Source organism: Culex quinquefasciatus, chromosome 1, assembly GCF_015732765.1.
Source record: "Culex quinquefasciatus strain JHB chromosome 1, VPISU_Cqui_1.0_pri_paternal, whole genome shotgun sequence".
Lineage (NCBI taxonomy): Eukaryota > Metazoa > Arthropoda > Insecta > Diptera > Culicidae > Culex > Culex quinquefasciatus.
Window position 1 is genome coordinate 13,476,285 of NC_051861.1, and position 26,838 is coordinate 13,503,122.

The 26,838-nt window shown below is 36.2% G+C and overlaps 1 protein-coding gene across 1 annotated transcript in view; it reads right to left on the reverse strand.

The window, feature by feature from the left end:
• Positions 1-5,682: 5,682 nt before the first annotated feature.
• Positions 5,683-26,838, reverse strand: part of LOC6037403 (chondroadherin) — a 133,168-nt gene continuing 112,012 nt past the window's right edge. The window contains exons 2-4 of the mRNA XM_001847268.2: positions 24,993-25,207; positions 13,068-13,553; positions 5,683-8,603 (exon numbers count right to left, since the gene is read on the reverse strand). Of these exons, the coding sequence (XP_001847320.2) occupies positions 7,917-8,603; positions 13,068-13,553; positions 24,993-25,112 (1,293 nt within the window). The 5' untranslated portion in view covers positions 25,113-25,207 and the 3' untranslated portion in view covers positions 5,683-7,916. The remainder of the gene's footprint in view (positions 8,604-13,067; positions 13,554-24,992; positions 25,208-26,838) is intronic.

Here is a 26,838-nt window from a genome sequence, read left to right on the forward strand (position 1 = left end):
TCCGTCATCCATCACTAATGAACTTTGTTGAAAACAAGCAAACTAACATTTTTTTTTTATATTCAATCCCGATGTCGTACTAAAAAAGCATCACATGCTGCAGCAGCAGAAGCAGCAGGGGCGAAGTAGTGGTGAGGGCGAATTTCAACTTTTTACTTTCTCTGTCCAGCAAAGTGATAATTGATGTATCACTCATTTGCCTGTCAAATTACGCGATGGCAGGTGATAGGGGAATTTCCCACGTGGCCCAGCTTTCACTGTTGGATTTTGTATTTTTTTAATGCTAATTTACAATTAAAAGTGTCACGGGTACAGTTTTGAGTAACAAACTGAAGAAGGTCACACATCCGAGAATGTTGCAAACATTTTGATTTATTTTCCAAAATTTCAGATTCCTTAAATTGACTTGCTTTATAGTAAATGGGTCATTCCACCTGAAGTGTGCAAGAAAAATGCAAATTTGAAAACTACCATCTCCGATTCTGCTCAAATTTGGCAGAGCTGTTGAGACTATCAAAACATGCAAAAATCCCGAATTTCATCCAAATCGGACCACCCCCTCCATTTTTGTACCCTCCCAAAAAATCGACTTTTTGGCGATTTTTGAGCGAAACCCCTATCTTCAAACGACGATAACTCAGGAACCACAAATCTTAGAGGGTCAGTCTTAGACTCAATTTTGAAGGAAATTGGACGTAGAATCCATTTCCGTGATCAAAATTTAGATTAAAATATGCTTTCTACCTGTATTGCGCAATTGAAAACTTTAAATGGCCGTATCTCAAAACAGCCCTATTTATTTTTTAAATTTGACCTCACCATCGTATTCCCCGTCCGATTTTACATAAGAATCACTTATCGATAAAAAGGAATATGTTTCGTTCCAGAGATATCGAGTTTTAAAGTTTTTAGTTTTTGAGATTACCTACATTAGCTTCATTCGCCGCATATGCTAGAAGCACTCAGAAGCGCTGTTCAATAACTGCTACCTGGTTATTTATTGAATTAAGAGCGAGTCCACGAGCAACGCATACCCATCTCGCATCGACCTCACCAATCTGCCTGAAATTTTCAGGGGTTGTTTGTACATATAAAACTAGCATCTGGCCAAAATATGAGCACTCTAGGTCAACGACACAATGTTTGAAGGTTCAAAAACGTCAAAAATCTTAAAAAGGCTATAACATAGGCAAAATTCAATTTAATTTCAAAATTCAAAATACATCTGAAAGGGCTTAAAAAATGCAACAAAATGCAGGGTAGAGCATCCCAATCGGTTAAATCTAAAGGGAGTTATTGGCATTTTAGTGAAAAAATAGCATAATTTTCAAACTCAAATAAAAAAGTGTTCCATCCAGATATCAACTCGGTTCGACCTGCAGCTTGTAGGGGACATCTGGGACTACCATCTGAGACTGAGAACGCTTTGGGTAAGGCAGTTTAACATATTAAATAGACACTTTTACTTTTAGTGAATTTTTTGGTTGTAAATTTTTGCTCGGGGGACCCCTTAGATCCCATTTTCTGGTAATAATTTCATCATATTCGTGTTTCTGAGACAATTTCACAATAGAAACATGCATAAAAATCTTTATTTTCATGCATTTTAACCCTTTAAAAAATTAAAGTTAAAAAAAATCTTCGATTTACATTTCTTGAAAATCAAGTTCGTTTCCAAGGATACTAGATGACACCAGAAAAAAAGCAGCTTCTTAATTTTTTTTAACTTTAATTTTTTAAAGGGTTAAAATGCATGAAAATAAAGATTTTTATGCATGTTTCTATTGTGAAATTGTCTCAGAAACACGAATATGATGAAATTATTACCAGAAAATGGGATCTAAGGGGTCCCCCGAGCAAAAATTTACAACCAAAAAATTCACTAAAAGTAAAAGTGTCTATTTAATATGTTAAACTGCCTTACCCAAAGCGTTCTCAGTCTCAGATGGTAGTCCCAGATGTCCCCTACAAGCTGCAGGTCGAACCGAGTTGATATCTGGATGGAACACTTTTTTATTTGAGTTTGAAAATTATGCTATTTTTTCACTAAAATGCCAATAACTCCCTTTAGATTTAACCGATTGGGATGCTCTACCCTGCATTTTGTTGCATTTTTTAAGCCCTTTCAGATGCATTTTGAATTTTGAAATTAAATTAAATTTTGCCTAAGTTATAGCCTTTTTAAGATTTTTGACTTTTTTGAACCTTTAAACATTGTGTCCCGATTTGCCCCACTTCCCGTTGACCTGGAGTGCTCATATTTTGGCCAGATGCTAGTTTTATATGTACAAACAACCCCTGAAAATTTCAGGCAGATTGGTGAGGTCTAAACGACGTCCCATACAAAGGGGTATGCCCTGTTCGTGGACTCGCTCTTAAGATTTCATCCCAAATAATCATTAGCAAATTAGGCAAAAATGTAATGTACACCACTGTAGGAAACTGCTGTATACGGTGAACTACCGTATACCTACCGCACATGGCAAAAGATCTCGAATCCATGAGAATTATTTCATCTACTACAGCCTGCTCTACGTTTGTTCTCGTTTCAAATAAAAGAAGAAATAAAAGAAATAGTTTGAGAAAATGGGAAGAAATGAGGAATTAGGAAAAATATGAAAATAATAGAATAATGATAAATTTTCGAAAATTGTATTGTAAAAACTCTGTAGCATTTGCAAATAAATATTAAAAGTTCAAATTTTATTTAATATGGTTCAATGACACTGAGATCAGGAAAAATAGTGCATTAAAAATTACCCAATAAATATTCCTTAAACAAAAAATAGATTGCTCAAGGTATTGCAAAATCGTATAAAATTATACAAATAATTCATCTTACAGAACACCAGGTAGTTATTATTGATCAGCACGACTGAGTGCTTCTAGCAGATGCGGCGAGTGTAGCTAATATAGGTAATTTCAAAAACTTAAAACATTAAAATTCGATATCTCTGGAACGAAAAATATTCCTTTCTGTCGATAAGTGATTCTTATGTAAAATCGGACGGGGAATACGATGGTGAGGTCAAATTTAAAAAATAAATAGGGCTGTTTTGAGATACGGCCATTTAAAGTTTTCAATTGCGCAATACAGGTAGAAAGCATATTTTAATCTAAATTTTGATCACGGAAATGGATTCTACGTCCAATTTCCTTCAAAATTGAGTCTAAGACTGACCCTCTAAGATTTGTGGTTCCTGAGTTATCGTCGTTTGAAGATAGGGGTTTCGCTCAAAAATCGCCAAAAAGTCGATTTTTTGGGAGGGTACAAAAATGGAGGGGGTGGTCCGATTTGGATGAAATTCGGGATTTTTGTATGTTTTGATAGTCTCAACAGCTCTGCCAAATTTGAGCAGAATCGGAGATGGTAATTTTCAAATGCTGTTCCGCTTCAGGTGGAATGACCCAAATTCAACTTTTGTTGAACTGTTGTTAAGACTGTGATCAAAAATAAAAATATTGTTTAAAAAAAAACGGTAATTGGTTATTCCATGTCAAGTGAGTACACTTTTGGACTCGAAATTCACAACACAAATCCCAAGTTTGGTGCCAATTGGACCATCTCTTTATTTTTGACAATTTTCTAAAAAAATATATTTTTTTACACTTTTAGTTTTAAAATGTGATTTTACATTTTTGTTATTTTTTATTTTATTTCTTCTATGATGTAATTTTACCTCGTTTTGGACTGAAAAAGTTATTACACCAGAAAAGTGGTAAGGTTACAAATTTTCAGAGGTAAAATTACATTTTTTTCTGACCTACAAGGTGTACTGTACCCCTTCCCAGATGTACTGTTACCATTATTTTTTTTCTGGGGAATTCAAATCTCACTGTAAAAAAAAAAATTAAGTTTTAAGAAGTTTTAAGCCGAAAAGCAAATGAGCAATTCTCTACCAAAACCGGAAATGGATTTTATTTGTATTTTTTGATTTGGCTCAAACTTTGTGGGGGCCTTCCCTATGACCAAATATGCTATTTTGTGTCATTGGTTCACCCATACAAATCTCCATACAATTTTGGCAGCTGTCCATACAAAAATGGTATGTAAATATTCAAACAGCTGTAACTTTTGAGTGAATTTTCTGATCAATTTGGTGTCTTCGGCAAAGTTGTAGGTATTGTTGAGGACTTTTGAGAAAAAATAGGTACACGGAAAAAAAATTGCAGATTTTTTATCAACTTTTTCACTAAAACTCAATTTCCCAAAATACGTATTTTTTGATTTTCGAGATTTTTGATATGTTTTAGGGGACAAAAATCCGCAACTTTTGAGCCATAGAGAAACATGGTCAAAAAATCTGCCGCCGAGTTATGAATTTTTGAAAAAATAGTGATTTTTGGAAAAAATCGAAGTTTTATGCAAAAACAAGTTTGACATTATTTTTTAATGCAAAATTGAATTTGCAATCGAAAAGTACTGCACAGATTTTTTGATAAAGGGCTCCGTTTTCAAGATATAGCCACCGAAAGTTTGATTTTAGCGAAATATTTGCAGTTTTTCAATTTTTAAAAATAGTGACCATGAGTGACCATTTCTAAAAATATTTTTTTTGAAAAGTTCAGAAAATTTGCTATAAAATTGTCTAAGAGACATTGAAGATTGGACCTCTGGTTGCTGAGGTACAGCGGCTTAAAGATAAAGAAACACGAAAATTGGAGTTTTCTAAGTCTCACCCAAACAGCCCACCATTTTCTAATGACGATATCTCAGCAACTAATGGTTCGATTTTCAATGTTAATATATGAAACATTCGTGAAATTTTTCGATCTCTTCGAAAAAAATACTTTGAAATTTTTTAAATCAAGACTAACATTTGAAAAGGGCCAAATATTGAATATTACGCCCATTTAAAATGCTAGTCTAGATTTAAAAATTTTCAAAATATTTTTTTCGAAAAGATCGGAAAATTTCACGAATGTTACATGTATTAACATTGAAAATCGGACCATTAATTGCTGAGATATCGTCATTAGAAAATGGTGGGCTGTTTGGGTGAGACTTAGAAACTTCAATTTTCGTGTTTCTTTTTCTTTAAGCCGCTGTATCTCAGCAACCAGAGGTCCAATCTTCAATGTCTCTTAGACAATTTTATAGCAAATTTTCTGAACTTTTCAAAAAAAATATTTTTAGAAATGGTCACTCATGGTCACTATTTTTAAAATTGAAAAACTGCAAATATTTCGCTAAAATCAAACTTTCGGTGGCTATATCTTGAAAACGGAGCCCTTAATCAAAAAATCTGTAGAGTACTTTTCGATTGCAAATTCAATTTTGCATTAAAAAATAATGTCAAATTTGTTTTTGCATGAAACTTCGATTTTTTCCAAAAATCACTATATTTTCAAAAAATCATAACTCGGCGGCAGATTTTTTGACCATGTTTCTCTATGGCTCAAAAGTTGCGGATTTGTCCCCTAAAACATATCAAAAAATCTCGAAAATCAAAAATACGTATTTTGAAATTGAGTTTTAGTGAAAAAAGTTGATAAAAAATCTGCAAATTTTTTCCGTGTACCTATTTTTTCTCAAAAGTCCTCAACAATACCTACAACTTTGCCGAAGACACCAAATTGATCAGAAAATTCACTCAAAAGTTACAGCTGTTTGAATATTTACATACCATTTTTGTATGGACAGCTGTCAAAATTGTATGGAGACTTGTATGGGTGAACCAATGACACAAAATAGCTTATTTGGTCATAGGGAAGGCCCCCACAAAGTTTGAGTCAAATAAAAAAATACAAAAAATAAAAATGGTCGAAATCGGCCGATTTCGTAGAGAGTTGCTCAAATGAGCTCTGTGACAAGATTTCACCATAGTGACGATCTGCTTACAAAGTTAGTGATGTTAATAGAATTCGCTTGTGTTGCCTTTTTTTTGCAGAAACTGAAGAGAAACTGTAGCTTGTCTGTGAAACTGAATGTAGTAATTTGAAAAGATTGCAAAAATATTATATCGTCACATGATTGAATTTATTGATGCGGCCAAACTGTACCAGGCACAAAAAATGGTGACACGAATACACTGTTTATTACATTTTTTCCAAGTTCCTATTGAACTGTTGGTTTTAGGATTACGGGCTGGTGTGGGTGGTGTGACCATGTCCTTTTGAAGTCGGTCAGGAATGTTGGTGCGTGAGTGTATGTTAGCGAAAATGGAATTCGTGCCACTGGCACGCCGGAATTTAAGAGCACAGAAAAAGGCCGGAATGTACTGTGTATGAATTTAAGTTTCTGTGGATTTTATCGATACTTCAATGACTCATAACTCTGATCAGCACAGCTCAAAGTGTAAAATGAAAATAAATCAGTTACAACAAATTGAATGATATATTACGGAAATTATTGAACGATTCTGAAAAGAGAAAAGCGAAGTGAGAAATGATAAATAATAAATGAGAATTGAGAAATATGAAATGAAAGAGGAAAGATACAAAAATGGTATATGAGCGATGAAAATTAACAAAAGGCAAATAAAAATCAAAAGAAGGTTAAGGGGTTGAAAAGAGCTACAAATTACATCAACTCAACTTAAAGAGCGGATCGAAACGTTTCCCGCAACCAGTTCCAATAACACGTTCGGTCGGCCAGCCGTTTCCATACTGCACGCTGGCAGCACATTGCTGGTTGGCTCACTTTGCATTGTTAATGCATAGTTTAAATTTAGTTTTTAATTAAAATGGATGCGGATTCAGGGCGGTTTTTGGCTATTTTATTATGTGGTGTAGTGGTGCTGCCCTGCAATAGAACGCCGGTATCAGCAGCATCCGGGGTGGGGAAAAAAAGCTGAAATTTTCCTGGTCCCAAAGACCGCGGAAGGTTAAGGGAAGAAGGGCGGGGAACAAACAATGATGGTGGTCCCAATCTGTTGCATAGTTTAATATTTACACTATGCTACAGCACGGGATTGGCTGGCTGGCTGGCCAGTAAGTCAACTTAAGCCATGGAGCTGTAGAGGGGGAGGTTTGCAGCCGTGGCTTTGGCCTCGGGAAACTGTGGAAAAATGGAAGGCGAGAAAAGTGTGGCTTTTGAGGTTTGCAATGAATTAATTAGAGAACGCTGGGCAGCGTGATAGGGCTGGACTTTTGGTGGTTTTGATGTTTTGCTAGGTGGGAAGTCATGAATTTATTATATTAGTTTGGTATTGATGATAAACTTTTGTTGTGGATATATGTAGGTTGGCGTTGACACATGATGAGATTAGAAAAAGTATTAACATAAGTTATTCTTCTTAGGCATATAGGAATTGTTTGAAAGTTGGATACGGTCAATCAATTCAAAATTATTCGGTAAATTTTATATATTGTTTGATATTTCAGTTTAACAAAATAACTAAGTCGTATTGATTTTGATATTGAGGTGCAATTTTCCCATCAATTTTAACAGATTCAGTGTCCCTGGAATCAATTTCCCCGTTATAATTATGCCCACTCAGCAAAAGCATAATTGTGATGAATTCGGCATCTACAAAAAACACCAATTGTAGCGTTTAATTTAGTCGTGAAGAAGCTTCATTTCAGTGCACGCTAATAGAATCACCAACAAAAGCGTTCATTAAGCTCCACCTTTGTGTAAAATAATCCATTTAGCAAAGTTTTCCACGTAAAGCTTCCGCATAACAGTTTTACACTTCTACTGCTACTGCTGTTTTTGCTGCTGCATCGTCATCATCGCTATAATTACTCGCGCTCACACTTCTATTCGCCTCTATTAAATATTTTAAACAGAACTTGTTTGTACATTATTGAAAACAAACTACCCATTTTGTCCAGGCCCCGCAGGGCACACATTCACACAAACGCTTCCAACAAACACATTCACACATACATAATTCTCTAAGCTGCTGTTGCTGTTTGCTGGAGGGGAAGGTTCACACTACAATCACGTGCTACAGGCAAACCCATTAAGTTCAACTGATTTTGAGCCTGAAATATTTAAAATAAGCTAACAGTACTAGTCCGTACGGGTGCAGCAGTGCGACTGTGGCTGAATAATTTATCCGGCTGTGGTCACACCACCACGAGCTGGACCCCCGGCACCACCGGAAGTGATCCAAGGACACGGCGAGGCTGGCCGCACCAGATGCTTCCAGGTTTTCCCGGGTTACCTGCTCGTGGCACCGGCCGATGGCGAAGATGTCCAGCTGGGCCATCTGCAGTCCGTTGACCTCTAGCGGTGAAATGCAGTAGTTCTTGGACAGAAAGTCCTCCCCGGAGGCGTAACTCCCGTTCGCCAGCGGACTATCGAGCAGGGTGTGAATGTGGCACCCGCAGGGAAAATAGTTCCCTACGACGTGCAGCACGCCCAGCCCCTCCAGCGTGATGCTGCCCGGTTCCGGCGTCTCCAGCAGGTGGTTCCCCTGCAGCCGCAGCGTCCGGACGTGGTTCACGGCGGTGATGTTCAGCTCGTGGATGGCGTCGATTTTGTTGTTCAGGATGTTGAGCGTGTCGACGTGGTCCAGACCGTCGAACGCGTTGGCACTGATGACGCCCAGGTCGGACTCCTGCAGCGAGAGCAGCTTCACGTTCGTGAGCCCCCGGAAGGTGAACGCGCTTACCTCGGACAGGTCCATGAAGGAGAGCTTCAGGTAGCCGACCTGAGGGAAAAAGAGAGAATTTCCGAAATTTGTTTTATTTACTTGAAGAAGCTATGATTATTTGAAACAAATATCTACATTGAAATTTAAAAAAAAAGAATTCCTTTATTCTAGGAATTTTGGCGCTTTCCCTTATTTAGACTACTTGCAACTTGGCTCTACTTTGTTCTAGCTGTTTCATTTTTCAAATAGAACTGGAACAGATCACCCGCAACGCGGAGTTGCAGTTTTATTTTTCAAGCAGTATTTTGAAACAGAAATAAAACTGCTCGACGAGTTTGTTTCAAACGTGAGACAATTTGGTACTGGAATAGAACTCAGTTTCAATAATCAGATATATAGAGATATCCACCGAGACATCCACGTTTTCTTACACATACACCATGATGCTGTGTTGATAATCATGTACACTAGCCCGGGTCAAAAAAATTAAAGTTGCTCAAATCAAAAATTATATGAGATTGCCCGAAAGAGTACTCAAAATGGAGGCTCAGGCCAAAATTTCAGCCCATTTGGTTGAAAACTGGCTTGCCTTGAGCAGGAACAAGTTTAAATGGGAATTAACCCGTAAAACTGGAGCATTTAGGTAAATTGCTCGGTACAAGTCAGCCGTTAACAAATGACGACTTTTGCATACCATGAGGTCCTAGGGGATGGTCTGGGGAACAATTCCCCCGAAGGGTGCAAGACGATCCGAGGCCCCTAGTCTTGCCTTGAACCGGATTCATTCCGGCGTCGCAGAAATTCTCATGGTCCCAGAAAATGCATAGGGAAAAATCAAAGCACACTAAGAAGGCTGCCTCGATCAGAGGACGCCACATGGCAATCAGCCATCGCGTGGCAGGAAAATAACTTCAAACTCGGCTTCAAAATTATATTTAGCGTTGATAAGGTGTTTTTGATCAAATACATGGTTGAATAAAGTATCTTAGGAATAACAAAACCACTTTAAAAGCAAAAATTGATGATACCCTCCTGCCACGTGGTGGCTGATTGCCATGTGGCGTCCTCTGATCGAGGCAGCCTTCTTAGTGTGCTTTGATTTTTCCCTATGCATTTTCTGGGACCATGAGAATTTCTGCGACGCCGGAATGAATCCGGTTCAAGGCAAGACTAGGGGCCTCGGATCGTCTTGCACCCTTCGGGGGAATTGTTCCCGGACCATCCCCTAGACCTCATGGTATGCAAAAGTCGTCATTTGTTAACGGCTGACTTGTACCGAGCAATTTACCTAAATGCTCCAGTTTTACGGGTTAATTCCCATTTAAACTTGTTCCTGCTCAAGGCAAGCCAGTTTTCAACCAAATGGGCTGAAATTTTGGCCTGAGCCTCCATTTTGAGTACTCTTTCGGGCAATCTCATATAATTTTTGATTTGAGCAACTTTATTTTTTTTGACCCGGGCTAATGTACACACAATTAAAAGCATTTTTTGAAACAACATTTAGATCAGCGCGTTGCGAACATCGTGTTCGAGTTTCATTTCCGCCAGTGCTAAAAATTATAAAACAATTATAAAACTTCGCGCTGCAGATAGTCTGATGGACCATTTCCATTCGTGCAGTTTTTGCTTTTTTCTTCAATGTATTCCTTATGGGAGAACTGTCATTTCTACCACTCGAATCTAGAGACCCTAAATAGGGAGACTGGTCTAAGTTTGCTAAATCGACCTGGCAACGTATGTTTTTAGCTTGGCAACGCTGATAAGTTTTGCTGGGCGTAAAGGCAAAAGCTCGTTTGGATACGTCAAACTCGTGTCTGTTTGGGTACGTCAAATTCACTTCGACCAGTCTCCCTATTTAGGATCTCTACTCGAATCCGGTGCTCCATTGAGTATTTCGAATTACTAAATTAGGAAAGGAGCCAAAATTCCAAGCATATAGGAATTTCGTACTTTTTTTACGCATTAAAAGTGCGACATTGTCTATTGATAAAATAAACTTAACAGGCATTTTTTTTGGTTTTGCTTGGATTGTTAGGTCGTTCCGAGGTACAGACATTAAAATTTAAGGTCCAAAACATTTAAAATCTGAAAATTGTTCGTATTTCATAAAACTTGGTGAAATTATATTCTCTTTTTTGGTTGAAAGTTGTTTTGAAAAACTTCAGAATTACTGTTGAAAATTGATATTTTTAAACCCCCATTTACTTTTTTCAACATCCTCCAGCATCTCCAGCATCTGTCGTATATTGTCTTATAATGTTTTATAATGTCTTATATTTAGGTACATCAAAAGGGCTTAAAGTACCATGCCAAATTGTACAAATTTAGATTTTTTTTAAATTTTTTTATGTTTACCTCTTAAGGCCGTTGCAAATATTTTTCAAAGTTTATGTCACCCTCCCCTACAAAATTGGTCCGAAAAATCAGGGGAGCAACTCTCTACGAAATCGGCCGTATTTTTTATTTGACTTAAACTTTGTGGGGGCCTTCCCTATGACCAAATAAGCTATTTTGCGTCATTGGTTCATCCATACAAGTCTCCATACAGTTTTGGATGCTGTCCATACAAAAATGGTATGTAAATATTCAAACAGCTGTAACTTTTGAGTGAATTTTCTGATCAATTTGGTGTCTTCGGCAAAGTTGTAGGTATTGTTGAGGACTTTTGAGAAAAAATAGGTACACGGAAAAAAATTGCAGATTTTTTTATCAACTTTTTTTTTTACTAAAACTCAATTTCCCAAAATACGTATTTTTTGATTTTCGAGATTTTTTGATATGTTTTAGGGGACAAAAATCCGCAACTTTTGAGCAATAGAGAAACATGGTCAAAAAATCTGCCGCCGAGTTATGATTTTTTGAAAAAATAGTGATTTTTGGAAAAAATCGAAGTTTCATGCAAAAACAAGTTTGACATTATTTTTTAATGCAAAATTGAATTTGCAATCGAAAAGTACTTAACAGATTTTTTTTCAAGATATATCCACCAAAAATTTGATTTTAGCGAAATATTTGCAGTTTTTCAATTTTTAAAAATAGTGACCATAAGTGACCATTTCTAAAAATATTTTTTTTTAAAAGTTCAGAAAATTTGCTATAAAATTGTCTAAGAGACATTAAAGATTGGACCTCGGGTTGCTGAGATAGAGCTGCTTTAAGAAAAAGAAACACGAAAATTGTAGTTTTCTTAATCTCACCAAAATAACCCACCATTTTCTTATGACGATATCTCAGCAACTAATGGTCCGATTATCAATGTTAATACATGAAACATTCGTGAAATTTACCGATCTTTTCGAAAAAAATATTTTAAAAGGGCCAAACATTGAATATTACGCCCATTTAAAATGCTAGTCTTGATTTAAAAATTTCAAAATATTTTTTTCGAAGAGATCGGAAAATTTTTCTGATCGAAGATTTCGGAAAATTCACGAATTTTTCATGTATTAACATTGAAAATCGGACCATTATTTGTTGAGATATGGTCATTAGAAAATGGTGGGTTGTTTTTGTGAGATTAGGAAAATTTCAATTTTCGTGTTTCTTTTTCTTAAAGCGGCTCTATCTCAGCAACCCGAGGTCCAATCTTCAATGTCTCTTAGACAATTTCCGGTTTTGGTTGAGAATTGCTCAGGGGGCAAAAAAATATGTTATTAAAAAATATCAAAATTTCAATGGAAATATAAGTCTAATCAACTGAGAACAATCTAAATCGCCTTTTTCTGCATTGATAATCATATTTGACATGTTTGGACTCGTTTAAAAATATTTTGAATGTTTATTAAATTACAATGTACAGCACGGCTTTTTTTTCTCGCATAAATAAAATTATCGTCAGCACTTAGAAATTTTGGAAATCAATGATTGCAAAACAACTGGACAGGTGTACGATGCATTTTAAAACGCTGTTTTCATTCAAATGTTGACGCCGTGGCCTGTAATTTCAATTTTTAACTTTTTTTATTTTTTTGCCCCCCCCCCACCCCCTCGACTTTGAACAGAGTCGAGGGACATAAACTTCAAAAAATATTTGCAACGGCCTGTAATAATTTTATCTCAATTTAGACTGAAAAAGTTACATAACATATGAAAAGTGGTAAAATCACACATTTTCAATTATTATTATAATTTAATAATTTTCTTTAAAAGCATGATGTTCCAAAAAACAAATTAAACTTAAATGATCTCCCTTCTTCAAAATTGTCCCAAAAAATCAGGATGCAAAATTTAACTTAAATTACAGGATTGATATGGTACTGGGATGGACACAAACTTTTATTTAAAAAACTGCCTCTGATTTGTAAGATTTTTGTGTTATGAATGTGAAGTGTGCAAAAAGTGCAAATGACACGAAATAAAGCGGAAGTGACGGTTATGCAACATAAATATTCATGACTGTTTTAAAAATAAACCAAAGATAAATTCAACTTTTTTAAAAATACTTTCAAAGTGTTATATTGTGCATATTTTGTTTTTCAAATGTTGTATCTAAATTTAGAAAATAAAAAAATATATTCATACCATATCAAGCGCAAAGAACGCGTCCTGCGAGATGTTCCGGATCCCCGAGGGCAGTATCAGCCGATCCACGGAGCTGAGACTGGAGAACGCATTAGTCTCGACCAGCACGGTCGGATTGTCCGCCAGGTTGAGCAACCGGATGCCGGCGGAACCGGCGAACGCGTACGCCTCGATGCGAAGAATTTTGTTGTGGCACAGCGAAATCTGCGACACGTTCTGGAGGCCGGCGAAGGCAAACGACGCCACGACGGCCAGCGGGGTGTGCTGGATCGAGAGGTCCCGTAGCCGGGGAAGTCCACGGAACGCAAACGGTTTAATGGTGGTGATGTTGTTCCGATCGAGGGACAGCTTTCGGAGAGCTTTCAGCCCCAGGAAGGCGTCACTCTTGATCACCGGGAAGATGTTCTTCTGCAGGGCTAGAGTTTCTACTGTGAGGGGCATGTTTTTGAGGGGAATTTCTCGCAGTTCACCACTGTTGCACATCACCTGAGGAGGAGAAGAAATACGATGATATCTAAGTTATTTAAAGTTTTTTGACATTTTTTGGTCGAAATTTTTAGAACCAGTTTCTTTGTTTTTCACCAAATAAAAAAAAAACACAACAGTACAACGAACTTACAGATAAATATTTTTTCAAGAAAAAACCATCCCCAGGCACCCAAAATGGGCATCCAATTTTCAGGACTATTCAACCTAGAATTTCACACAATTTCCCGTACCTTCCCAAAACCAATCCACAAAAAATGACGATATGCCACTTGCCTCATTACCCTCCGGAGCAGAAGATCATCCGACCAAATGCCACGCGACCGAACACAACACGTGAAAGCAAAGGCGTCGCGACGTCGATGTAAAGCACCTTTCAGGGGGAGGAAAACCCACCCGTCACCCACAGGTGAAAAATCCCCTCAAGGGGAAAGCCAGAAAAGAAGAAGCCCCATCGCAAGTGGGTGGCAGTATCGTTATTTTGCCCTGAATAATAAATGAGCCGGAGCTAAATCGGATAGCCTTTTTATCGCCTTTATGAGGTGAATTTCTTCCTTCCTTCTCCATTCTGGCTGCAGGAATCCCGGAAAAAGTGCGAGCTGCTGCTGGTGGCTTCTATTCTGAGTTTTAGTACTGGCGTTACTCACTGTGGTCTGGGACGGAAAGAAAGTGGACACGATAAAATTTTACTTATAAATTTTTATTAAAAAACTAGAGCGTCCAATTTCCCGGGAAACGGGAAATTTTCAACAAATTTCCCGGGAAATCCCGGGAATTCCCGGGAAATTTAACATTTAACAAAAATTATTCTATTCCTGTTTCTGATCTTTTGCAACGAAATAGTATAGAACAGCAACTTTAATGGTCAAAATGAGTGTGAGGATCAATTAATGGCTTGACTGCTTGTAAAGAATCATGCAACTTTGAGAAAATAATTTTTAAATCTTTCAAATCGTCCGAAATGAAAGAAAATATTATTAGTATTTTTGTTGAGAAGGATTTTTTAAATCAAAGTGTTTGGATAGTCTCTATGCTCCACAACCATAAAATTGCTTTTAAATTTGTCTCAGTGACCATAAAGTTAAAATAATAAAAAAAAAACAAAAAAAATCAGCTTGTGAATAAATGAATAATCATTGAATTCACCTTAAAAATCTAATTTCTAGCGCTTTTAACTTGAAACACTATTTCATGAAATCACAACTCAAAGTTTTCAAATATTTGGAGCGAGTTTTTGAAATATAGTTGCATTCTTTGGATAAATTTCATATGATACGAAGTTGGTTTGTTGATGGTTTTTCATGGTTTTATGATATGAATTTAATTATATGGTATTCAGCATAATAAATTAATTAGATTAAAATAATTTTGAGTATTTAAAAGTGATTGTAATTCAACGATATTTTTTAATATATAACCCTCTTACGCCCTTGGTAGCTCACGTGCTTCATAAATTTATAACCTCAATCTGTAATTTTTCGAATACTTAGAAACAAATTCTTCTCACACAAAACTTTAAAAAAAAATAATTATATCAGTTCAATTTCCATCCTACATGTTCAAGGTAAAAAAAGTCAAACAAATCTCAATGTTGATCCTGGCCGGAAGATGTAAATATCTTATTTTCAAATGATATTACAAAAAAAAAACATTAAAAAAGGTTGTGAAAAATAAAATAGTTTATAGTTTATATTCATTCCATAACAGCGTATGTTTTGTGGTCCAACATATAAGCAAACAATATTCCTAGTGGTGAGTGCTTCAGAAATAAATATTATCTGAATTAAACCTTGGCATTAAATAAACGAAATAAATAAAATCAAATCAGGTTCTCCAATTACTATTTTTTGTATAATTTCAAAACATTGGTGCCAAAAAGGTAGGAAAATGTATACTTCTGCTTGTATTTCGGGAATTCCCGGGAAATTAACAAAATTCCCGGGAAACGGGAAATATTTTTTTTCGGGAAATCCCGGGAATTCCCGGGACGGGAAATTGGACGCTCTATTAAAAAACAATTTAGTTGAAAATTTCAATTGTTTCAATTAAGAATATAAGGTTGTTTATTTGCACTTTGGAAAAAAACGATTCGATCCTGTCTAAATATTTTTGAAAAAATCTAAGTGCACGTGTTTTTGGGGACCCCAAACTTCATGCTTCCCTTCGAGTATAGCCTGCGCAGGAAATATGTTGGGCGGTGTTATCGAATTTAATCCGGGACCATGGTGTAGGGGTAAGCGTGGTTGCCTCTCACTCAGTCGGCTTGGGTTTAATCTCAAACGGTCCCGGTGGCATTTTTCGAGACGAGATTTGTCTGACAATGCCTTCCGTCGGATGGGGAAGTAAATGTTGGCCCCGGTCTAACCCTTAAGTTAGGTCAATAGCTCAGTCCAGGTGTAGGAGTCGTCTCCCTGGGTCCTGCCTCGGTGGAGTCGCTGGTAGGCAGTTGAATTCACAATCCAAAGGTCGTCAGTTCGAATCCCGGGGTGGATGGAAGCTAAGGTGTAAAAAGAGGTTTTGCAATTGCCTCAACAATCAAGCCTTCGGACACTTAGTTTCGAGTAAGAATTTCGCAATCGAGAACGCCAAGGCAATGCTGTAGAGCGAATAATTTGCTTTTTTTTGTTATCGAATTTAATTTTGTTTAATTAATAGCATGAGTTATAAGAGAAAAAAGTGCATAATCCATTCTTAATTTATACTGAGTTTGTGATCCTTGATAAAAAAAGAACAGAACATGAAAATGATTATATATCTTTAATTTTATTTGTAAAAAAGTTGTATACATTATGAAACGGCATAATTTTCAAAACAATATCTAAAAGGGCAATGGAATGTGTAATGGCTACTAAAAAAACTCCTCAATTTAAATGGCTTTAACAAACTTTAGGTATTAGTTTTTTGGAAGATGTTCCTAAAAACTTTCTTCTATTTTGGTCTCAACCAACTTTTTTCGTGCGCAACCAACTCAACTTTTCCCACCTTTTTCTCACTCCCCTGTACCTCTCGACAGTGCGGTGCCTCTTGGTCTCGAGATGGATGAAGGCAAAACACATTTGGTATGCCACTTTGATGGGACTTACTGTGGGACCTTTGCCGGAATGGTTTCCCTGCTGGAGAGGGGGAAGTGCCCCCTAAAAAAAGGGTTTAACCGTCTGCCTAATTCCGCTCGACCAGAGTTGGCTCTTTTTTGGGGAGTAAATTTTCCAGAATGGACCTCCCTGATCCCTACCCTCTCCCATACCTTACTTCCGGTGTCCGTTCATTATAGGGTTTTGGTGGAGGGACTCAAGGTCCGACTCCCGAATCAACATTTCAAATTATGACATCTGTTGTTGTCCGGAGGATCAACAAACTTTGGGGGGAAGTGGTAGGCCTAGAGTGAACGCCGAAGGGGCTTTGTGTGAAAAGTTTTCCAATTTCAGCAAATCGCTTCTTTTTAGGTTATGTATGAGGGCAAAAGAGGGAAAAAATTGCTGTGAAAAAAAAATCTTCGGAAAAGGGTTGAGCTTGGTTGGACATACGTTATGAGACGACTCTCTTTCGGAAAGTGGAGAAATTGGTCCGGTCTGATGGACTGGAGTTTAGGATTAATCCGGCCCCAAATCTAGGACGGATTGACCTTGAGAGGGATTGGGGTAGCTTTTTTTGGGACTTACTTAGATTTTATGGAGCTTGAACAGCTTTGCCGGACAGCTCGGCGATGCACGGTCGGTGGTGTCCAATAAATGTAAATTTCTTTCCCCTGAAATCGATGCTGATTGGATGTGGCAGAATTAGAATACCAGCCAATCAAGCGTGGCTGAAAGAGGTATTGGATTCGACAACCAGTTCGCTGGATGAAAATGGTCCGAAGAAATGGTTTGGGGTGGAATCAATCATGGTAAAATAGAGCCAATTATGAGGGTAAAAGAAGCAAAGCGTTTATTAATACAAATTTTTACTGGTTATAATGATGATATTTTAATTTTCCGGTTCAATAGGTATCGCCTTTTTTGTTGAGTATTTTCATTTTACTTTTGTAGTTTTCATCATTAGCACCATAACATTAAAATGCTTCTATAGATTTTCTAAACAGCTTTGAAATTTGCGTAGCTTTGATTAAGAAACGTTTGCAAGATTACATGAATAGAACTTACTTTCCATGTTTTTACCCGAAACACTATGGAAAAATTGAAGGTTTTTGTCCATCATCCATCCGTTCGTCCATCCATATTTGATGTGCACAGGAAACGCTGATGTCCTGTCTTCATTGCGGATCATTTTTAAAGGAAGGTAAAATCTCTGTCGATGTAAGCTCACCGTTACGCAAAAGGAAAATCCTACAACCCTTTTACCGAGTGGAAAAAGTCGTCTCACTTTAGAACAATACAGCAATGCAACCAAGAGGCTGTACTCTTCAGACAAATTGCAAACGTATGATCCTGAAGAAAGTGAGCAAAAAATGTTTGGTTTTGGTCGTGTGTGATAGGGGAGGTTCACCAATTTCTGTTGTTGGCTGATGAATATAAAACATTCTTTTTCGGGTAAATTCGATCGGGTTTTGTGTCATGTTTTGCCTTTCTCACTGAGGTATGGCTCTGAGACCAACCTTCATGTATACCTATCGATTTAGACTAGAGCAACTCTTTACGAAATCGGCCGATATCGACCACTTTTATTTTTTGTATTTTTTTATTTGGCTCAAACTTTGTGGGGGTCTTCCCTCTGACCAAAGAAGATATTTTGTGTCATTGGTTCACCCATACAAGTCTCCATACAATTTTGGCTGCTGTCCATACAAAAATGGTATGTAAATATTCAAACAGCTGTAACTTTTGAGTGAATTTTCTGATCAATTTGGTGTCTTCGGCAAAGTTGTAGCTATTTTTCGATCAATTTTTTTTCTCAAAAACTCAATTTCCCAAAATATGTATTTTTTGATTATCGAGATTTTTTGATATGTTTTAGGGGACAAAAACCCACAACTTTTGAGCTATAGAGAAACATGGTAAAAAAATCTGCCGCCGAGTTATGATTTTTTGAAAAATATTGACTTTTGGAAAACATCGAAATTTCATGCAAAAATAAATTTGACTTAATTTTTTTAATGTAAAATTGAATTTGCAATCGAAAAGTAATGCAAGGCGAAGCCTTTCAAGATATAGCCACTGAAAGTTTGATTTTAGCGAAATATTTGTAGGTTTTTGATTTTTTAAAATAGTGACCATGATTGACCATTTCTAATTTTTTTTTGAAAAGTTCTGAACATTTGCTATAAAATTGTCAAAGAGACAATAAAGAATTGACGCGGGTTGCTGAGTTACAGCGGCTTTAAGTAAAAGAAACACGAAAATTGAAGTTTTCTAAGTCTCACCCAAACAACTCACCATTTTCTAATGTCGATAGCTCATCAAATAATGGTCCGATTTTCAATGTTCAAACATGAAACATTTGTGAAATTTTGCAAGTTGTGGTCACTTAAGTGATACTTATGGACTTTTTGGAAGCCAACTCTCTCAGTCTAAAATTGTTAAGATCTATGAGGATCTTTAGGAAGGAGTGAGGAAGGCACCAAACAAAGAGGATTTCTTCTCAATACTGCACATGATATTTTTTAGGTATTCCTTTTCAATACATAAAATTTAAAATTTTGGGCTTTTATAAATTTACAATTGAATTAGTTTTCTTAAGCATTAAAAAAAAAGCGATCTCCCCTAATCAGTATGAACCCTCTCACATCATTTCCTCTGGTTTGTGCTCGGTGCCACCGGATCTGGTAAGTGGAAACACATCTTTTCCATAAAAACTGGCAGCTCCGGGGCTGAAAAAGTGGTCCCCAAAGAGAATCAAGCTCTGCCCGACCTCACCTCACGTCGGGTTTCGAAGGTGTTCCGAGGGGCCTACCGCAGCGACGTAACCATCATAAGCTGGGGGAGTGAAAAAAAAATCAAAATATCCCCAAACGGAAAAGCCCACGGGGAAAGCGGCCTAAACTGGAGATTTTTGCTTGCATGATCTGTTAAAGGAGATTACTTTTCTTTGGAGAAAACTATGGATATTGAAGATTTTTGGTTCAAATGATTCTGCCATGCACTGGTAGATGGATTAACTAAAGCAAACCACTTTTTACCCAACCCAAAAAAGACTGAGATTTGTCGGATGATCTCCCTTTTTGCATCTAGTTTTTCGATGGAGCAAGTGAAGTCAAAAAATAACGGGGAAAAATTAAAAAAAAAAAAACAGAAGGCCGCTCCACCATAGAGGTGGTGTTTGGTACGTATTATGCCACCATCAGAGGACGACGACGTCCGAATTGGACGGTCCGATGACTCTGTTGGGAATAAATGAGAAGAGCGCGGGAAGGTGGTTTTTGTATCGGTTTTTGCAATTACTTCATAGTTTTGACAAATAGACGGGAATGATTATTTAGATGACATCGAGCCTTAATCATTTGGGAATTTTGGTGGTAGTTGCATACTTTGCAATGGGTGTTTGGATGCGACTAATCAAGCTAGAGATAGTTGTAATTTTATTTAATATCTTTTTTTTCATAATAATGATGTTTTCTGCGAGAAGAACAGAACAATAATCAATGCTTGTTTCGTAATAAGACAATTGGAAACAAAATATCTTTCAGCTTGTTTTGTTTATGAAACACAAAAAAAATCAAATAAACAAAATTGAATTCCCCACTAAAACAGCATGAAAAAAAAAAACCAAAAAATAAAATCTGGTAGTTCCCTTGCTGAAATAATTAGATTCTTTTTTTTTTTAATTTATATTTATTTAAATTTCTTTTCCATGTACATTCATTCAGTTAAAATATTATTGAGTGTCCAATCACAAACGATGACTTTTCACCTCAATTTTAAATACTAGCAACTTTCATTTATTCATGAAATATTGTAGCTTCAAATGTAGGAGGTCCTACATGTACAAAAGGGAAAAGGGATACCTTAAAACTAACTTATAAACTATATAAAGAGCGGATCAATGCAGCTGAAGACTGCAATGATTTTTGTCGAAATGCATCAATTATCTTATTGGACATAACATCCAAAGTGTCAACTTCGGCTAATTGATGAAGTTCACTGGTGCTGAACCAGGAGGAAGTTTCAGAATCATGTTCAGAATTTTGTTCTGAATCCTCTGAAGTTTTTTCTTCCTGGTTAAACAACAGCTTGTCCAGATCGGCACAGCATAAAGCATGGCAGGTCTGAAAATTTGTTTATAAATTAACAGTTTATTCTTGAGACAAAGTCTAGAATTCCTGTTTATAAGTGGATACAAACATTTAATATATTTGTTACATTTAACCTGGATACTTTCAATGTGATCCTTGTAAGTAAGGTTTTTGTCAAAAGCAAGTCCAAGATATTTCACTTGATCCTCCCACTTTAAATTTACCTCATTCATCTTTATAATGTGATGACTTTTTGGTTTAAGAAAATCAGCCCTTGGTTTGTGAGGGAAAATAATAAGTTGAGTTTTTGCAGCATTTGGAGTAATTTTCCATTCTTTCAAATAAGAATTGAAAATATCCAAGCTTTTATTAGATTCTTTTTTGTTCGGTCATTAGTGTGACCTACACCGTATTAGGGACACAGCAAAAAATCCGATGGTAAAATCGCATGCAAAAGCATGCACATCACCTTCGTCAAAATTAGAGGTGGGCAAAAAAAGAGCGAGCCGCTCAAAGAGCCGGTTCACTGAAAAGAGCGAAAGATCCGTGGCTCACAAAAAATGAACCGCGGTTCTTTTTCAAACTTTTTGTTATTAATATAATTTTTTGAACTTCAAAAAAATAGTATTGAATTTGTTTTTGAGAACTGAAAATAGACCGATTCTTCGGCTCCTTTTCAAAAAAATTCCAAGTTTTTTTCAGCGTTTTGGCTGTAGTGGCAAAATAAAAGAAGAAACCTCCCAATGTTATTACATATATGGAAAGATAATTGATTTTCCTACAAAGAAATATCATGCAGAATGTACCATATAGTACCTGTGCTTCCACTGAAATAAAAATGTAGCGTGACGGGACAACATCGTAAAACTGGACTTTCAAAAGGCACACTACAAAAATCGCTACAGCTTTGCCAGTTTGATTTTAAAAAACTTTTGCTCTTCTACACATTATCACATTTTTTTAATTTGTAATTTGTTGTTTTATTGGTTACGATTAAAAAACGAATCTTTTGCTCCTTGAACTGAAAGAATTGAATGAAATTTGAGTTTTTGCCAGCCATTTCTTTTCGTGACGGGACAACGAAAGGAGCAGATTTATGAAAAAACTCCTCTCCCGTACAATGGCTTGCACTTTTGGTCAATGTTCTTGGCTTTTAAGATAAGAAAACGCATTTAAAGCACATTGCAATTATTGCATCATAATAAAAATGATTTTTTTCATATTAAAAATCATATTGAAAATTGAAAAATGTGACATTTTGGTGTAGCTTCGCTAAGAATCGGTCAATAAAATTTCAAATTTTTCAATGCTTATGAAAATTAATTCCAAAAGTAAATGATTTATTAAACAATATGAAGAAAAAAACTATTGTACATTAAAGTATTACCAGAATACAAATTTGAGCATTTCAAATTGCATAATTTAAAAAATATTACCAAAAATTTACTGAATAATTTAGAGATTTTGGACAAAAAATCCTTTTAGCAATTACAGACTTTATTGATTAAATCAGGATGTACAAAAGAGTTCGCAGAATGTTTTCTCCAAATAAAATATCAGCATTAGGTCAATTCTTGCAGAAATAAACGCAATTTTAAAATTAAAAGCAATTTTTCCAACATCCTAGATTTAAGTTTGGATGCCATTCAATTACTTGACCTAGAGACCGCCAAGACCTATGGTTTTGAAAGGCATCTTCTCGTTTTCAGTTTTATTTTTTTTAACAAATTATTTGTAAAAGTCCAATGTGAAATAACTTATAATATCATACGATTTTAGAAAAACCTTTTCATCAAAATTTTGAAAAAGAGCAAAAGAGCCGTTCAAAAGAGCGGCTCTTTTTAATGAGCGAACGAAAATGAGCGGCTCCTAAAAAAGAGCGGTTTTGCCCACCTCTAGTCAAAATAAACACTTAATATTACACACTACATGTAAATTTTTTGCAAACACAAAAAAAAGGTTGTAATCATCGGGATTCAAACCTAGCACCAACAGTAAGGACTGGCGCCATAGCCCACTCGGCCATCAGACCGACGAAAAGCTGCAAGGATAAACACATATATGAGCTTGACATTTTGGTCAAGTAGGTTTCCCATACTGATGGGCTACATATTTCAGGGTGTAAAATTACATAAAATTGCATAAAATAAAGCAATATTTATTTTACACCCAGGCCTTTTACACGCAGCTGGATTACAACTTTTTTAGCTGTGGAGGTTCGAAAAATTGCCATTTTCGTCGATTTTTGCAAAATAAACATTTTGCCTTCCTCACCTTACTGAGGAAAGGCTATAAAATCACTCGAAAAACGAAATTCTTAATTTGACCTTCTAGACCCACCTTCATGTATGCTTATCGACTCAGAATCATATTCTGAGCAAATGTCTAAGTGTGTGGTGGGATGTTGATCAAAAAAATTTGCACTGGATTATCTCGACACTGGCTGAACCGGTTTGGACCGTATTGGTCTCATTTGATTCGTCTTGGGGTCCCATAAGTCGCTATTGAAAATTATAAAGTGTAGTAAAGTACTTCAAAAGTTATGATAAAAAACGATTCTAAAGTCCGGAAGATTGTAAAAAGGGTGGTTTTTTGTAAGAATACATTTTTAGAAAGGTATTCGAAAGACCTTTACAACGAGTTCAAAAGTTTGAAGATCTTACAACCCTATCAAAAGTTATGCGCACTTAAGTGTTATTTATGCACTTTTTAGAGGCCGGATCTCATATATTTCGATGAAAACGTTGTCCGAATCTTTAATGCGACCTGTCTTTGGATAGGTAATCAAAAGACCTTTCCAACGAGTTCAGTAGATTGCAGATCTGACAACCCTATCAAAAGTTATAAGCACATAAGTGCCCTGAATTATGAAGATTTGACTACCCAACCTGATGGTACGAATAATAAATCATATAACACTGAAAGGTCCGCCTTTTTGTATTTATTTTGGATACCCGAGCAGACGGAAATAACGTGGGAATAACATTTTTTGTTATTTGAAAATACTAGGCCAATAACATTTCATGTTATTTATAACAATATTTGTTATTCGCCGTTATGATTTTTTTGTTATTGGATTGTTATTGTAATAACAGACTAATAACATTTTGCGTTATTCTTCGAACAAATCTTTGTTATTATTTTTTGTTATTTTAACAACTAATCCGATCATCCCAATAACAATTGGAGTTATTCTTTCATAACAAAAAATGTTATTCCCAAGTTGTTTTGACTTTCAACCAATATCAGACCAATAACAAATTTTGTTATGATAACATAAACTATTATTATTATTATCATTAATATTGACAAGAAAGAACTTGAGGCGTAATCTTACCACAAGTTCTTCCAGGATGCTTTCTTCGGACTGGCTGCGCTTGTGTTCGATTAGATTAGATTAGATAACATAAACTATTATTAAGCTCTTATGCAAAAATGGATTTTACAAGAATATTCCATAACATTTTTCTGTTATTTTAACAGTATTTGTTATTGAAATGGCATGAATTTTGTTATTACCGTCTGCCCGGGTAGCATTACGCTCTAAATGTGAGGAAGGCACCAACCACACAGTAGAAAAAACCCATGGTAAATTTTCATCTAAAAAGGAGTACATCTTGTATGTCAGAAAAAAGCTTTAATTTTACCTCTAATTATGTGTAAATTTACATCTGGCAGACGCTAGGCAAACATATATGTAATCCCAAAAAATATAAAACCGGCGATAGTTATATCTAGCTAACTAGGTCCGCGCCCCATCCCGCACTGCCAACTCGCCGCTGTGAAAACTTGATTATCAAAGCCAATGCGCAAATGAAAAGTTGGCCTTTCAAAGAAAAACTCGTATGAAACTTTAACATAGCATTTTGACGGTGTCTGGACCAAAGAGTCAATGTCTGGAAATATTTTTCTCGGGTTCCTCGAACAATTTTACGTAACATTTTGAAAAATGGAGGGAGTTCGTTAACAGGATTCTGAGATATGAAAATGAAATGAAAATAAAATTTGTGTTTTTCGACGCACCGCACGCAATTTAAAGTTCCATATGACCTTTTCATATGTTTTGTTTTGTTCTCAGCTTGCTGTTTTTTATAAATATATAGGACTTTTATGCGAACAGAGGCAGTATAGCGTTATTCGATTCAAATTGTAATGAGCAATTTTCTGTCAATGATTGTATTTTATTCAGTAAATTGCTTTAACGTCTTGAACATTAAAACTTCAACTTATCTCATTGCACGTCAAATTGATAATGCCACCTAAGAAGTTCTTACCTGGGCCGGCGACAGACACAGACACCCTTTGGGGCAGGCCGCCTCGACGATAAAGTGCCGACAGCCGTAGAATCGCCACAGGACTCCAATGTAAAACAATATCCGCCAGACGACGTTCATTGCTCCCGCTTCCGTCCAGCCAAGGGGGGTGATTCGTCTTTGAAGTTTCGTACTCTTACTGTAGAATTTACTACGACGGCTTTATGATGAAGTTACTGAAAGAGAATAGCAAGAAAAAAAAGAGAAAAGAACATTGTAAAATTGTCGGTTCTGATTCTGCACTGAAAAGGATCACCATCTGGTAAGTCAAGTTCACGAAAATGCAATCAGTGAAAATTTAAAACGACAGGAAAAAAAATCTTTGCGAATGCAATGTCACCGTTCACTGCACCATTATAATTTTGTCTCGTCAAATTTGAATAACACGCAAACTTTTGCCATTCTGAGTGCTTTCAATTGCTTAAATTTTTACCGTTTCACGACGAAAGCGAGCACAGACAAGATTTGTTCAATTGGTTGAATTTTGCAACTCGTCAATTTGTATTCACAGTAGATGTTGTTTGTGTTTTATTTGAAGAAAGTATGAATTAATATTTGAATTGATACTATTTTTCTTACAGCATTTATCTAAAGAGATAACATATATTGCATTTTTTCGAATTTGAAATGATAACAAAATTTCAATACAGATAACAACAAAAAACTAAAAAGCACCCACGAAACAAACCGGAAAAGGTTTTGTCATAATTTCCGGTAGCATGTTCGAGCACTATATTTGTGGACAGGGTCGTCTCATTCCAGTTCCCGTACTTTTACTAGAATTCAGTCTCTTGAGTCAGCAGAAAAAATATGGAAAATTCGCCTTCTCGCATTTTTCCTTGTAGTGGGTCGTCGTCGTCGTCGGGCAGACACTGATGAAAATGTTGACAGAGTTCCAATTTAATTTAAACTTTTTCACTCCTTTCGGTTGGCGCACGTTTTAAGATCTGGAACCGTGCAGAAGAAGGCGAAGGGGACGCTCTCGTCACTAACGAGGAACATGGCCCAGAATGAGCCCACGGAACCACGGAGACCCGCGGGGTGAATTTGAATAATTTGCGTCGCGTGGCGGGCCAGGGAACAGGGATGGTACTAAAAAAGTTCCAAAGAAAATAATATTGTTAATAGTATATTATTATAACGAGCAATGTAATTTCAAATTATCTTTAGTTATTTTGTTTAAACACGATGCAAAATGTATTTTCTGAATTCCAAGAATTTCGTAATTTCATCAGTTATTTGCCCTAGCACTAGGCCAAGATATGGTTATATTCACATTACACACTGTTTGCTGTATCGTATCGTAGAAAGAAATATAGTTAAAGAAAAAAATATCTGTCTTTTTTTTGATTGTTACTCTCAGTGAGTTATCAGTGAAACTCTTATGATCAAGATTTTCCAATCGCTGATAAAAACCAATTTACCAAAACATGAACAGTCAACAGTACAAACTAAATTCTTCAAGTGAAAATCAACATGACCGCAAAATGTTCAAAAATATTGAAGTTGAAATAAAATAAATAAATGTAGAAGTAAAGAAAGTTGTACAATGTTGGATATACAAAACTCGTTTGAAAAAAAGCAAAAAAAATAATAAATAAAATAAACCATTCACATCACTGGCCAGAGAACTCAACCAAAACGAAATTAAGGGGTTAGAGGTGTTCCGGCCGGATTGCCAGCCGAGAGAAGTGTTGAAAACGGCAAAGAAAAATAAGATCGGTGACACAAAGACGACGAGAAGCGACGACGAGTTGACAAGAGTTTGCCTCGTTGCGCTGCTGGGTTTGGGAGGTGGAATTTTGAT